Source organism: Miniopterus schreibersii (genome assembly GCF_964146895.1).
Source record: "Miniopterus schreibersii genome assembly, chromosome: 1".
Taxonomy (NCBI): Eukaryota; Metazoa; Chordata; class Mammalia; order Chiroptera; family Miniopteridae; genus Miniopterus; species Miniopterus schreibersii.
Window position 1 is genome coordinate 112,304,355 of NC_138101.1, and position 18,618 is coordinate 112,322,972.

At 35.9% G+C, this 18,618-nt stretch overlaps 1 protein-coding gene across 11 annotated transcripts in view; it reads left to right on the forward strand.

The window, feature by feature from the left end:
• The window catches only part of PARD3 (par-3 family cell polarity regulator), a 725,159-nt gene that overhangs the window by 310,439 nt on the left and 396,102 nt on the right, over window positions 1–18,618 (forward strand). For all 11 annotated transcript variants that reach the window (XR_013998161.1, XM_081128409.1, XM_081128408.1 and 8 more), the window contains exon 4: window positions 5,588–5,766. Coding sequence is in view for 10 of the 11 variants with exons in the window: in XM_081128409.1 (XP_080984535.1) it covers window positions 5,588–5,766 (179 nt within the window). In the remaining variant the exon portion in view is untranslated. The remainder of the gene's footprint in view (window positions 1–5,587; window positions 5,767–18,618) is intronic.

Below are 18,618 nucleotides of genomic sequence, written 5' to 3' on the forward strand. Positions count from 1 at the left end.
TCATCTCTGAGTTTTCTTTTTAGTATTTCAGAGGATATACTTTGAAAATATAGATTATAGTAAAAGAAATCAGAATGTTAACTGTATGTTAAATAAATCAGAATATTACAGGGCTAGAATTATTATGTTTTTAAATGTATTGATTTCTTAAAATTGAGGATGAGGAATTGTAGTAATAATGACCAAATTACCCTAAATGAGAAGTTCCTATTATTTTTGATTACTGTAAAGAACACATGTTACATCAGAACACTAGTAATACTCAGGTATGCTGTGGGCCCCAGAAACATGAACAAATCATAGAGGAAAAGGCTGTATTCACATATATTTCTCTGAAGCCAAGACACGTATACGTTCTTTACGCAACCAATGTGTATCATGAGGACAGCAGAAGGTGAGAAACCTGTCAGATGTAACAGGCAGTTGGGTTTCATGATTCATTTTGTTAATTAAGGCTCAATGTTTATAGTTTTGTTTTGTTTTTATCTATAAAATCAGGCTCAACTTGCCAAAAGGTCTCGTGCCATTCGTGGCTACTTCTGCACCACTACCTGTGCCTTCTCCTGTGCTGCCTGTAATACTTCAACCTGTTTTGAGGCACCTGGTAATGGTTGCTGATAAGGCTTTGAAATGTTTTTATTATTATTTTTTAAGTACGTTTTTCATAAATTGTTTTAAGTTCTGCTGGGATGAGGCTTGGCAAGTGATCACTGGTTTAGGAGTATATAAACTAATGTGGAATCACACATATTTTAGCGTGAAAAAGATCTGACCCCATCAGTGTAGCCTCTGGTTTTATAGATTAGGAGACTGAGTCCTGGAGAGGTGAGCTGACTTGCCAGGGTTGCAAGTCTAGCCAAGTGGTTCTTCATGTGTAGTCTGTGGGTCCTTGGAAGTCATTAAGACCATTTCAAGGAGTCAATGAGGATAAAGTGTTTTTTTCATAGACTAAGATACATTTTGTGTTGTTCGCTGGGTTGCTATCTGCATCAGTGTTGCCTAGGTACTGATGGGTAAAATGTAGGCCCCCTTGCACATATCAAAGCACTGGCACCATATGTGTTCACCCAGAATACATACCGGTTTTTTTTTTTTTTTTAAGCCATTTTAATCTCCTTGATAAAGTAGAAAGAATGATTACTTTTATTAAATACTGATCCCCAAGTGTACAAATTAATATTTTGAGTGACAAAGTGCGAGGTAGGCAAAAGGTACTTGCACGTATTGAAGATCATTGGTTGTCTTCAGGAAAACTTTTATGTGATGGCTTGAGATGTAATCTGAAGTAGCTATTTTGTAATGGAACACCATTTTTATTTGAAAGAAGGACAGAAAAAACTGGGGTTATTTTGCCTTTGGTGTCTGGAAGATCTAGAAAACCAATGAAGTGAGCCTGTCACCACAAGGCAAACAACTGATAGTATTTGTTGCCGAAGATAATGGTTAGGCTTTCTAGTGAAAATTAGATTTTGGAAAACTTATATATCCTGCTGTGAGCATGACAACTTCCCAATGCTTAGTGACTTTTCTGATGAAATTATTAGTGATGTTCACATATGTGATTTTCTGATATGAAGAAATATATCAGCATTTGGAAGATTGGCACAACCCAATTACTAATATATTCCAAATAACAAACGTTAACATTTTTTTCATGACTTATGATCCATTCAAAGTGTAACATAGATGAGTAGATTTTAATGTAACAAAGAATGAAAAGTTTACATTCCTTATTGCAGCTAACCTTTGGGAAATTCATTTGCCAAGTTTTGGTGCAATATCAAAAAAGAATATTCACTGTTATCTAGAAAGAATATTAAAATACTATTTCCTCTTCCAACTAAATATTTATGGAGTTTTAAAATATACTTTGGCATGCTGCAGCAGATTGAATACAGAAGCAGAGATGAGAACCCAGATGTCTCTGATTAAGCAAAATGTAAAACAGTGCTACAGTTCCACTAACTTCGCTGTTTTGTGAAATAGAATTTTTGTATAATTCTGTTCTTGATGCTAACATGTAATGGTTTTATTACTAACATAAACATGAATTAATAAATATTTTAAAAATTTTTAATTTTTACTTCTAATATGGTCACTGTTCTTAGCCATACCCCACATAAAGAAAACCTCTTGGGGTCCTCAATAATTTTCAGGGTGTGAATGGATCCTGAGATGAAAGTTTGAGAAGGCCTTTTTCTCCGGGCATTCTTTTTATCTTATACATCTATTTAACCAGTGTATATGTTTTTAATTTCTTTTATTTTAACATTTCCAAAATTGGGATGCCTGTTATTTTAATATGTATGTATAGCTAATGTAACATTTTTTAAATTCACCCAAATCAAATGATGCTTAGTTAAAACCAGTGTATGATTTCTCAGTGTATATAATTTTACTTTGAAAATAATAAAATTCATCCCTTTTACAGAATTGAGACTAATATTTTTATCTGCATGTAGATAGAAATATAACTTCTTTTCCAATGAACTGTTGAATAATAGAACTAGTTTTATAATTTGGGTAGTGATTGAGCACTGACCCAGGAACCTCAAGTTCTATCCAGGAAATTGCCCCTGTGCTCCTCTTGTCATCTTTCTGAGCTTCAGCTTTTTCATCTGTGGAGTCACATGTTTCTTCACTGTGACAACTGTAGAGACTCATTAAAACAAAAAGATTTAGATTTCTCCTAGTTAAATTATTGGTTATAATATGTGACTTGAATGTGTGTATAAACTGGGTGAAAATGCCTTATAATTTTCATGCAGTCATAAAACCAAGAAGAAATTATAAACCAATAAAAATGTAAGTTCACACCATCAATGTGGGAAACAGGTGTTGCTGATTTTGCATTGCAAGCAGCATGAATGTAGGCTGAGGTCCTATGGCACAGGTCTTGCCATTTGGACCTGGTTATGCTGCTTGTGTGCGCTGTGGTGACTCAGTTCTTTTAGCACATCGAACTGCAGGAAAACCTCGATTTCAAGATCATTATGATACCATTTGGTATTTGTTTGGTGAGAACACATAGTTTACTTTATAAATTGATTTATGTTCTTTTTTCATTAACCTGGTAATCAAATCTTAGATCTCTTCCTGAATTTGACAATGGATACCAATGTAAACATGAGTCCTATTTTGCTTGGGGATACTTGGTGATGAGGTAGGACAAATGAAAGATCCAGGTTATATTTATATGAATTTCTTTTATAGATATCACTAAAATGAAAATAAAGAGTTGAATGTGAGAAGAATTCACAGGAAGGGCTGCCTGATAGCACATCTGCTGTGGTGTCCTCCACATTGCCGTTTGTGCAGTAAATGTTGCCTGGTTCCCTGCTCCAGCCTCTGCCCAGAACAGTCAGTCAGCGGGGTCTGAGTCTCTGCTGTAACCCACCTAACCTCCCTTCCCCTTTTTTTCCTGCATCTACAGTATTGAGAGTTACAGATACCAAAAGGTAGAATGCTGATTATTTTTCTCTGTTTCATACTAACATATTAACATAGTCAACGATCATGTCCCATCAGATGATGGTTCATATTATTTATATAATCTGAATCATGTATGCAACTTATCTCTTCTGGGAATATTTTCAAAAACAAGTAGAGTAAGCTGTTTTATTGTGTGTAAGCAAATTGATTTTGCCGTTGAAATGTATTTTTATATAGTTATTTTATTATTGTGGGTAGTACTTTTGGTCATTGCCTCTGTACCATTTTTTAGAGATCTTCTTTTGTGAATTAATAGTGCTTCTTTTAGACTTAAACACACACACACAAACAGAAATTGAGGTGTACAGAGTTCTTTACCAATTAAACAATTAAGGGCCTTATATCAAAAAAGCAACAGAACCCATAACCAAGAAGCAGAATTATAATTGCCCAGAAGTATTATATTCCCCCTTCCCCATTTTGTTGCTTTTTGCTTTTATTTTGAATTTTGTGAATCTAGGAACAATTTTGTTAATTTGGAGAAAACTTTGTTTGTATTAACAGCATTGTAGCATAGATTCTTATATGTGTATTTTTGTGAACTGATTTTGAGAGTGACTACATATACTTAAATATTGGAAATTATTCTTCTCTATAATTTTCATGTTTGTGTTTCTCCCAGCAAATTAAGATATCCAGAATATTTTTCCTCTGGTAATGCCACTTAGGCTTTATTATTATTATATCCTAATGATGTAGAAGCAAGTGTTAAGTGCAATATTATTATGCTTCATATGCTTTTGTTTTCTCTGATTATTTGTAATTTGCTTTCACATTTTTGAGACTGTTGGATTGACAATGATTTAAATATAATCTTTAATGCATGTAATTAGTCTGTCTTTAGTTTAGCATCCTCAAGGATCTATACATTTACACCACTGACCAAGGCATTAGTGTTCTGAAACTGTTTCTTGTGGTGTAAATGCTGAGTTTAGTACACCCTTAAAGCTGTTTTTCTAGAGGTTTTTTATAAATATTTAACTTGCATCCTGGTTTTTGAAAACAGGTTTAACATAATTCAATCTAATTTTTTTGTCTCAAGTGATGTTTTTAAGTGATTTCACTCAATTGATGAGTAGGGGTTTTGGTCTGATTCTCAATGTTATAGACTCACATGCTTTTATTTTTCTCTGTTTCTTCTCTGCTGTAACAGTGATCATATCTGCCAAAATCTTCTCAGTGCTACTGATACAGATGTTAGCTTGAGTGTTCTGTCGATTTTGTTACAGCAATTGCAGACTCCTCTCTTATATGAGTAGTTATTAAAACACTGTCTTTTATGTCATTTTGTGTGTGTGTATATACCAGGTACTACCTGCTTATTAACATACTACTTTCAAGATTTTTTTTTTAAATATATCTTTATTGATTTCAGAGAGGAAAGGAGAGGGAGAGAGAGAGATAGAAACATCAATGATGAGAGAGTCATTGATCGAGCCCGCAACCCGGGCATGTGCCCTGACCGGGAATGGAACCCTGATCGCCTGGATCCTAGGTCGATGCTTAACCACTGAGCCATGCCCGGCTGGACTCAAGATGTTTTTAATCTTAAGGACACATAATATGATTAACGTTGTGATAATACTCTATTGAACAAAATAAATATTCAACATAATTCTTCAATAGTCTAGCCAAATATTGTTTAGATCCTCTATTTTTAATCCAGGATAATAACGACAGTAATGGTTATTATTACTCTCTGTCAAGTACACACAGTGTGTCTGGCATTGTTTTAAGCATTTTATCTCATTTTGTCCTGACTGAAAGAAGTACTGTTTTATTTCCATTTGCCTATGAATGCACTAGAGACAGAGGCTAGTTAGGCAGCTTGCCCAGAACCACACAGGTAACAAGTGGTGAAGCACAAATTCAAGCCAGGCAGTCTTACTTCAGAGCAGGTTGTTTCTCACATTCCACATTTCTTTCACCATAAATTGTTTTAAAGGAACTAACGGAATTTCTGCTTAGAATGCTGATCCATCTTAAATTGTTATTCTGCTCTTTAATCTTTGGGATTTAACTGCTTTTATCCTAACATGTAGTTTTCTATCATTAGTTATCTTTTTTTAAAAAACATACTTTTTTGTATTTGTAGATATGCCTCTTCATGTCCGACGAAGCAGTGACCCAGCTTTAATTGGCCTCTCAACTTCTGTCAGTGATAGTAATTTTTCCTCTGAAGAGCCTTCACGAAAAAACCCCACACGCTGGTCAACAACAGCTGGCTTCCTTAAGCAAAACATTGCTGGTAGCCCTAAAACCTGTGACAGAAAGGTAACCACTTCTTAGTTTCTTCATGATATTCCTTCATGTGTGTGCTTATTGACTTTTCCCTCAAATTTCAAATAACTTCCTATTTTATATTGCCCTTGAATTTTCTGATAAAATTTGTGCTATATATGGTATACATTTATTTATCCATTTTTGAATAGATAATATATTCATATGATTAAAAATGAAAGCTTTTTGATATGAAGTGCTTACATGTAAAGTCCCTACCATGTCTCCTGTCCTACCCGTTTCTCTTCATGGACAATGTCCTTGTTAGCTTTTGCATGTTTTTACAGGAATGTTTTATGCATGTATAAGCAGATACTCATATTGGCTTATGAGATTCATTAAAGAAATTATAGCATTATGGACTTTAAAGGATGAAAGTGGACTCCATGGTCATTTATTCTAACTACTCAATTTTATCTCGCTCTAAAATAGAAGTCTATTCTAGAAAATAATTTCTTCTTTGACCTAATTTATTTTAGTTTATGACTTAATTTTTTTAGTCTATTTAGTTTATTTTTTCCAATTTGTTTTTTAATGTTCTTTGTCATATATTTCTACAGAATCTTTATCATCTTTTTCCATTACACATATAACCTTTTACTTATAACATTTTACCTAATGACCTTTAACCTGTGTATCATTTCACTGCTGAACTTATAGAATAAATGCTCGGTAAACATCTCTTGAGTGAGTTAATAAACATTTTTCATTGTTAACACACTATATATTGTGTGTGTGCATATACATATATAAATATGTATATATATATAGTATAGAAAAATGTGGAAATATACTAATCACATATTAATATTAAAGTGAATTTGGCTTGAAGTTTGCTTTATTTCTTTATTGCATCTATGTGAAAATACCTGTTTAAAATATTTCTTTTAACTTGGTTTTGCATTTCTACAAACTTGTTTGCAGTAGTTCAGTGAGGAAACAGTTATATAATACATTAGTATAAACTGAGAAACATCTACCAGGAAAAAAACCCAGTACACTGAAGTCTCTGATTTTTTTGGATTAGGGATTTAACTGTAAGGCTCACTCTTCTGAAACATATTATTTTATATTTGATGAGGAATTTTGAGTATTTTCTTATTAAGATTAGCTTGAAATTTTATAATGCTTTATCATGCAGTAGACTGTCCAAGGTTTAATCCAGTTTATGAGTAGACCTTGTGACATTTAACTTGTGTTCAGAATAGACCAAATTTCCATGGATATTCACAAATGTATAAACAAGTTGGGAGTGGGATGGAAGGGGTGAAGGGATTGAGGAAAATAAAAAGAAAAGAAAAAAGAAGAGAAAGAACTCATGGACATGGACAACAGGGTGGTGATTGTGGAGGTGGAAGAAGGTATGGGGGAATACATGGTGATGGGAAGAAAATTCATTACTTTTATTTATTTTAAAATTCTTTTATTAGAATATAATTGACACACAATATCCTATTGGTTTCAGGTGCACATCTTAGTGATTTGATCCCCATGAAAAAATATTAAATCACATATGTGCTGATATGAACTTTTTTAAAATTTAAGGTAGCTTTATTTATTTATTTTAAGTTTCTTTATCTTTAATGTTGAAAATATTACAGATGTCCTCTTTTTATCCCCATTGAATTGATCCACTCTACCACACATCCTAAACATATAAGTTATTTGATTAATCTCTCCCCACCCACTCCCCCATCCCCACCTTCTCTCTCAGATCCCTCAGTCTTTTCCATTCTTTTAAGTCTCTGGATTCATTTTGTTTATTAGTTTATTTTGTTTATTATATTCCACATATAAGTAAGATCATGTGGTATTTGTCTTTCTCTGACTGGCTTATATCACTTAGCCTAATACTTTCTAGGTCCCTCCATGCTATGTCAAAGGATAAAATATCGTTTTTTACAGCCGCATAGTATTCCATGGTGTAAATGTGCCACAGCTTTATTATCCACTCATCTACTGATGGGCACTTGGGTTGTTTCCAGATATTAGCTATTGTAAATTGTGCTGCTATGAACATAGGGGTGCATAAGTACTTTCTGATTAGTGTTTCAGGATTCTTAGGATATATTCCTAGAAGTGGGATCACTGGGTATAACAGCAGTTCCATTTTTAATTTTTTGAGGAAACTCTATACTGTTTTCCATAGTGTCCTATAGTTTTCTGAGTGAAGGTCTTTTATATCTTCGGTTAAGTTTGTTCCTAGGTATTTTATATTATTATTTGCAATGGTAAAGTGGATTTTTTTTTAGTTTCTTTTTCTGAGAGTTCATTATTGGTGTATCACGTTTATTGATTTGTGAATATCGCATCTCCAGAATAAATCCCACTTGGTCGTGGTGTATGATCTTTTTACTATATTGCTGGATCCGATTTGCTAATATTTTGTTGAGGATTTAGTATCAATGTTCATCAGGGATACTGGCCTGTAATTCTCTTTCTTTGTAGTGTCTTGATCTGGTTGTGGAATTAGGCTAATGCTGGCCTTGTAAAAAGAGCTTTTGGAAGTGTTCCTTCCTCTTGGATTTTTTGAAATAGTTTGAGGAGGATAGGTGTTAATTCTTCTTTGAATGTTTGGTAAAACTCCCCTGTGAAGTTGTCCAGGCCAGAGATTTTGTGTGCTGGGAGTGTTTTGATTACTGCTTCAACTTCATCAGCAGTTTTCAGCTTATTCAGGTTTTCTGACTCTTCCTGATTGAGTTTTGGGAGGTTGTATTTTTCTAGGAATTTGTCTATTTCATCCAGGTTGTCCAGCGTGGTGGCATATAGTTGTTCATAGTATTTTCTTACAATCCTTTGTATTTCTGTTGGGTCAGATGTTATTTCACCTCTTTCTTTTCTGATTTTGTTTATTTGGTTCCTCTCTGTTTCTTGATGAGTTTGGCTAAAGGTTCGTAAATTTCGTTTATCTTTTCAAAGAACCAGCTCTTGGTTTCATTGATCTTTTGTATTGTTTTTTTAGTCTCTATATCATTTATTTCTGCTCTGATCTTTATTATTTATTTCCTTCTAGTTACTCTGGGCTTTTCTTGTTCTCTTTCTAAGTTTTAAGTTGTAGGGTTATAGAGTCTATTTGAAGTTTTTCTTATTTTTTGAGGAAGGCTGGTAGTGCTATGAACTTCCCTCTCAGGACTGCTTTCATTGTGTCCCATTGATTTGGAGTTGCTGTGTGTTCATTTTCATTTGTTTCCACGAAATTTTTGATATATTTCTTGATCTCTTTGGTAACACATTCATTTTTTAAAAAACATGCTTTTCACCCTCCATGTGTTTAAATGTTTTTTAGTGTTTTTATTGTAGTTGATTTCTAATTTCATGGCACTGTGGTCTGAGAAGTTACTTGATATGATTTCAATCTTCTTGAATTGTAGAGACTTGTTTTGTGTCTTAACATGTGGTGTATCTTTGAAAACATCCCATGTGCACTTGAGAAGAATGTATATTCTGCAGCTTTGGAGGAGAAAGTTCTATAAATGTCAATTAAATCCATCTGAACTAGTGTGTCATTTAGGATTACTGTTTCCTTGTTGATTTTTTTGTCTGGAAGACCTATCCAGTGAATTCAGTGGCATGTAAAATTCCCCTAGTATGACTGTGTTGCTGTTGATCTCTTCCTTAAAGTCCTCTAGAAGTTTTTTATAAATTTAGGTGCTCCTCTATTGGGTGCGTATATGTTTATCAGGGTTATATCCTCTTCTTGGATTGAACCCTTTAGTATTATGTAATGACCTTTCTTTTCTCTCATTATGGTCTTCATTTTGAAGTCTATTTTGTCTGATATGAGTATTACTACTCTAGTTTTTTTTTTTCATTTCCATGTGCACGGAAAATTTTTTTCTATTCCTTCACTCTCATCCTGTGTGAGTCTTTTGTTCTGAGGTAAGTCTCTTGCAGACAGCATATATTTAGGTCATGTTTTCTTATGTGTTCAGCCACCCTATGTCTTTTTATTGGGGCATTTAATCCATTTACGTTTAAGGTTATTATCGAAAGATACTTACCTACTGCCATTTTGTTTCTTTATGTCTATGTTTCTCATTCTCTTTAGCAGTGTGTTTAACATTTTCTCTAATGCTGGTTTTGTAGTGATAAAGTCTTTTAGCCTTTTTTTGCCTGGGAAGCTCTTTGTTTCACCATCTGTCTTGATTGATAATCTTGCTGGGTGGAATAGTCTTGGTTTCAGATCCTTGTTTTGCATTACCTTGAATACTTCATGCCATTCCCTTCTGGCCTTTAGAGTTTCTGATGAGAAGTCAGATGACAGCCTTATGGGGGCTCCTTTGTAGGTAACAGATTGCTTTACTCTCGCTTTCTTTAAGATTCTGTTTGATGAAATAATGGCAGAAAAGTTACCTGACCTGGTAAAGGACAAAGTCACACAAGTTCAGGAGGCACAGACAGTCCCAAGCAAGAAGAATGCAAAGAGGCCTGTGCCCAGACACATCATAATTAAAATCCCAAGAATTCAAGACAAAGAGAGAATCTTAAAGAAAGCTAGAGTAAAGCAATCTGTTACCTACAAAGGAGCCCCCATACGGCTGACCTCCTCTGGCACTTCTATAGTATGAATATTGTTACATTTCATGCTTTCCCACAGCTCACTTTGTTCTCCTGTTTTTTAATTGTTTTTTTGTTTTTGGGTCTCTGATCGAGTGATTTTTTTCTACCCTGTCTTCTAATTCAATGATCCGATCCTCAGCTTCCACTAATCTGCTGTGTGTTCTTTATTTCTGCTGTGTCATTCTTCATTTCTGATTGGTCATTTTTCAGTTTCCATATCTTTTTTCATGCTGTTGAGCATCGTTACAGTTAGTATTCTGAACTGTATATCTGAGAGATTGCTTCCCTCCATTTCATTTAGCTCTTTTTCTGGAGACTTCTCTTGTTCTTTCATTTGAGGCTTGTTTTTTGGTCTCCCAATTTTCTCTACATTTTTGGGTTTAAGTGTTAGATCTGCTGTGACTCTCAGTCTTTTTGGAAGGTCTATGGTACAGGCCATGTCAGACATAGTTTGTTACTGGCCATGAGTACCCTGTTTGGACCTATCAACAATCCTAGGCTTGAGGTGTCCACTGCTGGGGCTGGGTGCATTTGGACAGAACTAAGATGCACACCAAAATGTGCTTTTCTAAGGCTTGGGTCCTGAAGCAGTTCAGGCAAAGACTCAGAGCACCTGGAGGTCTGACTCTGGTTGCAGAGTGATTAATTTTATTCTCTTAATGAGCCTCAGACTGTAGAAGCTCCACAGGGTGGGGCAGTTGGTTATCTTTCTCTTAACAAGCCTCAGGCTGTAGAAACTCCTCTTGGTGAGGTTGGAGGCTTTCCAGCAGGGTGGGGCAATTGCTTTCCCCCTCAGGCAAAAGCCAAAAAAAATGTGCAGGCTGAGAAAGATGTCCTCCACAGTCTGGGGGAATGACTCAGCACACGAATTCAGAGGCGTGTCCCCTGATCTCACTCTCCACAGCCGACAACCTCAGACTCTCCCCACACAGCTCCAGTCTACTCCACTCCCCTTCCGCTGGAGTCCAAGGTGAGTGGCTGCACAGAAAACTTTGTGCATTGGCCCTTTAAGAGGGTGACTGCAGTTCTATCTGCCTTTCCCTGGCAGACAGAAATGCAGCTGCTTTTCACAGCCACATGTTTTGTGGGCACCTTTCTCATTTTTGTTGCTCTTTGCTGTGAAGCCCAGCCTGGGGTTTAGGCCCCAGAGTCCTCAGTGGGAACCCCCCCGCAGCTGAGATATCCCTCTGGACCTTCAGCTGCTGCCTGTGGGATCCCAGCCTGCCCTCTAGGGTCCACATTTCCTACCAGTCTCTGTGCGTTCTCCAGTTTTTCTCCTTGGTTATGAGGGTGCTCTCCAGCTAGTCTTCAGTTGGTTTTCAGGATGGTTTTTGTATGTTTTAGTTGTAAATCCAGATTTGTCCCAGGAGAGTGTCAGTGTAGTTTCCATTGAGTCCACCATCTTCTTGCATCTCTCAGAAATTCATTAGTTTTAAAAAAGGTTTTAAGGTAGTTGAAGGATACTGGGTCAGATGCCATTGAGGGTAATCATTGTTTCCTACCTTCTGGGCTTACTATTTTCATTTGATTTAGCTGTTTCGCATTTTTGCTCTTTCCAATACCCTTGACACATGAAAACTGTTGGAGGAGATACTGTCTTAAATATGTCTTTATTATCTGTCCTTCCATTCCATTAAAATTGTGAGACTTTTAACTTTAGAAAATTATTTTTATAAACATTTTTTGTAGTATATTTTAAGTTTCAAAATAATTTTTTTCATGGTAATAAGACTGTATAAAGCACTGTGAGAAGCCCTAGGTGGGGTGAGATAGGGGATGAGAGGGAGAATGAAGAAGACAAAGAAGTAACTGGTACCGTTCCTGAGTTCAACAACTTACTGTTGTACCATATAGCTTAGTGGTTCCATTTGGCTGTGCACCAGGATTACTTGTTAACTTTTAAACACATCAACAGATTCCTTTACCCACTTCAGGAAATTTGTGTGTGTTTATTTAAAGCTGCTTTGTTGATTCTGGGTCACAGCCTTTTTTTGAGAACCCAGGCCTAGCTGGAAAGGGAAAGTGTGCATGCCAGTTGAGAGGGCAAGTAGAGTATCACGGTTATTTAGAAATGTCTTCTTTTTTACGTTTTCTATCATAGCAGAATAGAAGCTGGAGCTGTATTTGATTTTGCAATACTTCAATTTATCACTTTCAAATGAAAATCAATTAAAATGGATTTTTTTTAAGGTTTAAAAGAAGTATTTTAACAATCCATTGAGATATTTGACACTATCCTTTCAGTGCAAAACTAGGGAATATTTTTTCTAGATAGAAGCTATGAAACAAATAATTGTTTTTGTCTATTATTCCTTTATGCATCCCCCCTCCCATTTTTTTTTTTTGAGGAAAGGAGGGAGAGAGAGAAACATCAGTGTGAAACAATGATCTGTTGCCTCCTGCATGAGTCCCAACTGGGGATTGCACCTGCTTCTTAGGTATGTGCCCTGACTGGGAATTGTGCACACCTTCTGGTGTGCAGGATGACACTACAACCAACTGAGCCACACCGGCCAGGGCCCCTCCCCCATCTTAAATGCATTTGAATACCTAAGTTGTAGACACCAAATACTCAGTATCATTATAGGAGGTCACCAATGCTATTTCAGACACAAGGAACCTCCACAATATGCCCACTCCCTGTTTCACTGAGTGAGAAAACTTTCGCTGTCGATATGCAGACAACATATTATCAGATAAAATTTACTTATACTCCATGTTATTCTAAAATAGCTGCTTGCTTGCCCATTCATTCATTACAAAGTGATGTCTACATTTACCCATTTCTTTGCTTCTTTATCCCCTTCTTAACCCTTTGGCTTCTAGTGTGTTTCTTCTCATTTATTCTTTCTAATGTGTCAGATCAGTCATATTGATAAATTTGGATATGCTATTTTATTTTTAAATGAGTATACTTGACCAGTTAGCTATTTAAAAAAAAAAAAGTTTATTTCTTGGTTATTTATGAGTCAGCCATAGCTGTCTGATAGTTCCAGTAACCATCTATAATTTTAAAGGATGAGCAAAGATAGTTCTTTAAAACTACATTTCCGCCCAGCTGGCGTGGGTCAGTGAACCGGGAGGTCACAGTTTGATTCCTGGTCGGGACACATGCCCAGGTTGCAGGTTCAATCTCCAGTGGGGTATGTGCAGGAGGCAGCCAATCAGTGACCTTCTCTCTTCATTGATGTTTCTATCTATCTCCCTCTCCCTTCCTAAAAAACAAAACAAAATGAAACAAAACACATTTTTCCTGTGTGAGAGACCTATAGTTGTGTTTAATATCTGGGGCATTAGCTTCAAGGGAGATCTTCCTGAGACCTAAATATTAGACTATTCTGCTGAAATATTTGCATTTCCTGTGTTAACCAAAGGTTGTCACTGAGATTCAATACAAACAGGAGTGCCCAATTTGGGATGTGGTGATGGGGAAGATTTTTTCAGTGAAAACAGCTTAATTGTGAAACAGTTAAATTGTGATACAGTTCATTTGTAAAACAGGTAGGCTGTGGAACAGCTTGGCTGAAAGACAACTCAGGCATGAAACAGTTCAGTTGAGGAATCTCAGGCAAGGCAGCTCAAGTGTTACAACCCAGTTTGCAAATAAGGAAAATTCAGCCAGGTACTCCATGGAGGAAGAGGGGGAGCTGGCTTATACAGAGTAGAATGCCCAACCTCAGTTCCTGATTGGTTCATTTATATGCAAATGAGGACCTTAAATTAGCACACTTTGATTTGTACAAATAGCATTGCCCTGATTGGTTGGAACGTAGGCACTCTGATTGGTTAGTAAAGTTGCAAATGAGGATATATCTATGCTACTGTGGACAGAGAAGGTCTCATACCTATTGGTTGAACTATGACTCCAGGAACTCCTTTATAAGGATCTGCTCAAATTGCAGGTGGACAGTGCAAGAGGCCTAGCAGCCTGTGGCTTTTCCCTGAATGCCTGAGAGCATGAGAGACCCAATATTAACAATGGCTACTAGACTCTCTGAATTTGAGTCCAATTTAGCCATTAGGAGTCCTTAACAGGCACATATATTCTTGTGGTCGACACCTGTTAAAGGCCTCTAAAAGTATAAGTTTCACCCTTCTATTTTGCATATTTAAAGATCCTAACTTGAATGCAATAAAAGATGATTATAATCATTGCTACAATAAGTCAACTTCATGTGCAAAGCTCACCTAGTCTGAATTGTTAATAACCTTGTCTCATCTAATTTTGTGTTATATTTAGGAATATAGTCTGCCTTTACATGCTGTAAATATTATAATTTGTGTCCAAAGTTATAACATCCTAGAGTGCTATTGGGAAAGTTTTTGAGTCTGGATGTGATATTTTTAGATTTCATAAGCCGCTCTAGGAATATAAATTCAAAGTAATGTCAGAATCCTTATTGAGCACCTTCAAAGTTACATAGAATACAGAGTTAAATAACTGTTACACCTGTTTTTGTTGAATTGGGTGAGAAGACCAAGAAATGGCATTGATTCAATTATATTGAACAAAAATTCTCAGTCATTTAATACTAAAAAATTTGACCACATTTCGTTTTTTTAAGTTGATTGCTAATTTTAAGTTTTGATACTTTATCTTATAAACCTACTTTGAGTTATAAAGTTAGATCTACTCACTTCATGTCCTTTTATTTACAAAATTATAAGATGAGATTGCTTGGGATTGGTGTACCTGGTATGTACATGCTAGCTGCTCTGGCAATGTTGCTTTTAAGTTCCACGTATTCTAGGTGCCATCATATTCTGGCCTGTCTTTGGAGAACTGCATTTCAGTCAAGGTTTTTTATAGCGTAGGTATAGAAATGGTTTTCATCTATCCCATCTCTAAACCATATCTCTTTTAGAGGTTTTGATATTTTCATGCAATGATAACCAAGTTGTTTTGAGTACTTGATCCTTGCCAGGCACTGTGCTTGGTGTGTTACATTTATGTCTCATTTATTCACCCTCTAGAGGGTATGTATTGTTGCTATTCCCATTTTACTGATGAGGAAGTAAAGGCATAACACGTTTATATAACTCACCTAAGAGTTAAAAGTTAAGTAATTAAACCAACTGTTAAATGATAAGGTTGTGATACAATTATATGAACTTAGATTGTACAGTTTCAGTTTTTATTGTCTTGACAAGTATGCTACTCACTTCCCAACAAATTTACAGACTTCATGTATTGCCCAGTGTTCATTTAGTTGAGTGTTTTAAACTGTAGAATATTATATCATAACCATATCATTTTAGCTCCTCCAGAACTTTCTGTTAGACAATTAAAATATGAATATAAGAATAATGAGCATTTATTTATTATTAGAACTGGCATAATTTTGTAAAACCTTGCCAAGTCTATATTATATCTTAGTATGTTAGTGTTGTTTTTTTTAATATGTCTTTATTGATTTCAGAGAGAGGAAAAGAGAGAGAGAGGAAGAGAGAGAAAAAAACATCAATGATCAGAGAGTCATTGATCGGCTGCCTCCTGTACGCTCCCGACTGGGGATTAAGCCCGCAACCCGGGCATGTGCCCTGATCAGGAATCAAGCCGCGATCTCCTGGATCCTAGGTCAATGCTCAGCCGCTGGGGCACTTCCAGCCGGGCAGCATCTTAGCCTTAAAAGTAAAAATATGCTAGCTTCATTAATATCACTGTTAGTAATCTTTTTGTGTTAACTGGTCTTCTGTATCCTTTTTGGGGGAATTTTGTTTGTTTCTTTTCACTAATACTTGTGATTGATTTGTTATTGTTATCCAGAAATTACATGCTCAGCCCTCTTGATATTTTGTGTGTATTCCTCAAAACAGCTTAGCAACAGCAAAGTAAGCAATGATAAAATTAGATTATAACTCAAAGACCAAAATAAATATTCATGAGGCTATACTGATATTAATAAATAATTGAATAAAATAATAAATGGGGAAAATAAATTTCCTTGCAGAAGAATTCCCAGTAATATGTGTAATGCTTCCTACTCCAGAAGGTAGAACTTAATTCTTCTTCTTTTTTTTTTTAATATACATATCTTCATTGATTTCAGAGAGAGGAAGGGAGAGGGTGAGAGAGAGATAGAAACATCAACAATGAGAGAGTTGTCATTGATCAGCTGCCTCCTGCATGCCCCAGACTGGGGATCGAGCCCGCCACCTGGGCATGTGCCCCAACTGGAAATTGAACAGCCATCTCTTGGATCCTAGGTCTATGCTCAACCACTGAGCCATGCCCGGCCTGGCTTGCCTCCTCTTGAGGATTGGCTGCACTTAGTAATTTGTTTCTAAAAAATAGAGGATGAGATTTGAAAAATACTAATTTTATAGTAGGGAAGTGGTAGACTTACCTTAACCAAGTGATCAAGGTTGATATGACTAATGGTAAGTCATAGTGATGTTGTGATATGATGAGATTAGCACTTCGCCTCCATAGGATTTCCCCCCAAAGTCCTAACTCCAGTGTAATCATTAGGATTCTTCAGACAAACCAAAATTGATGGACATTCTACCAAATATTTAATCATTGTTCTTCAGGAATGTCATTAAAATACACACACACACAAACATGCACACACATGACAGAATGAGATACTGTGTCCTATAAGGAGCAAGGACCTGAGTGAAAAAAAAACCTGATGAGTTGCATATAAGTCTTTAGTTAATAGTATTGTACCAGTGTTGATTTCTTAGTTTTGACAAATATACCAAGGTTACGTAAGATGTTAACATTGGAGGAAGTTGGGTGAAGAGTATATAGGGGTTCTGTGTACTATCTGCAGCTTTTCTGTAAATCTAATCTTTTTCCTAAATGAGAATTTTTTAAAACCCAGCTTTACAAGTCAGGCTGTATCATCCTTTTGTGCTGAAAATCAGAGGTGGCAGTTAATGCACAGATAATTTTATGTGCAGAACCAGGAATCAGCCACAGGTCTCTGTGAGTCTTCAGGCACACCCAGTGTGTGCATTCCCTGAAATGCATTTTTCTCTTTGGAAGTAAGTTATATTAAAAATTCTTCAACTGATTTTATTAAGTATTAATTTTCAATCGGCAATCTCCCCATGAAAAGCCTGAATTTGAGAAATGCTTACCATTTTAAACATTCTGCATTCCTGTAGCTGGGCACTCCCACTTTTGTCTTTAATTTTTGTGAAGACATCCTGGTACAACAACAGTTTTGTTTCTGGTTTTCTATGATTGTTAAGGGTTTTGGGGGGCTGGGAGTTTCAACAGAAATTGCTCAAAAATGTCCTGTAATCACATTTCTAAAAATTATAATTTTCACTTAAACTTTGAGGGCAAAAATAGTTTCCTCGATTAGTAATGCCCTGCTCAGAGAACATGTTTTTTCTGCTGATGGGGTTGAAAAGAAGGACTTAATTCTTTAGAAATTTGAGCCATCTGTTTCTTTGTGCTAAATGCTTCCTGTGAGGACATGGAATTCTCCAGAAAAGTCATTATTATTTTATAAGAAGCAATAATAGGATAGGGTTAGGGTAAATGAAAATAAACATTTTCAAAAACGTATCTGTGGATCTGGTTTACCTGAGGAGGCAATTTCACAATTAAGGGGAAAACTTTAAGAAAGCTAACTTGTAGACTGTATCCCAAGACTTTTCTGAAATTAACCAATTGTTCTGCTGACACACCCAGAAGTTCTGATTTGTGGACTGAAAAGGGTTTTCAGGAGTGCTAACATTTACATTGGCAGGCTAGTTGTACATAGCACAAGTTTCTTGACTTTCAAATTCTAGTAATTTGTTTGAATGTATAATTGATTTAAAATTAAGGTGAAGCCCTGGACTCGGTTGGGCGTCATGTTGTTCACCTAAAGGTTTCTGGTTAGATTCCAGGTAAGGGCACATGCCCTGGTTGTGGACTCAATCTCCCTGATGGAGCTGCAGGAGGCAGCCGATTAATATTCTGCTCTTGCATCAGTGTTTTCTCCCCCCCCCCCCCCCCGTTCTTCTGTCTCTAAAAAATCAATAAAAAATGTTTTACAGAAATTAAGGTGAAAATATTTAGATAGATAAATATAAAAGATTTATGTTGCATATTTAGATAATGTGTAAGACTGTAGATATTTTTGATTTAGGCAACTACTTTAAATATTTTCCATTCTATTCCTCACCCCTAGCATCTGTTCCTACTCTTGGTATTGTACATATTGCTCCAGATGCAAAATGCTGTTGTTATTTACAATTTTGGTTTTGAGATATCATCATTTAGAGTTACGTGTTTTGGAAGAAAATGAAATGTGAATGGGTGTTTCTTGCCTTCAAAATAAG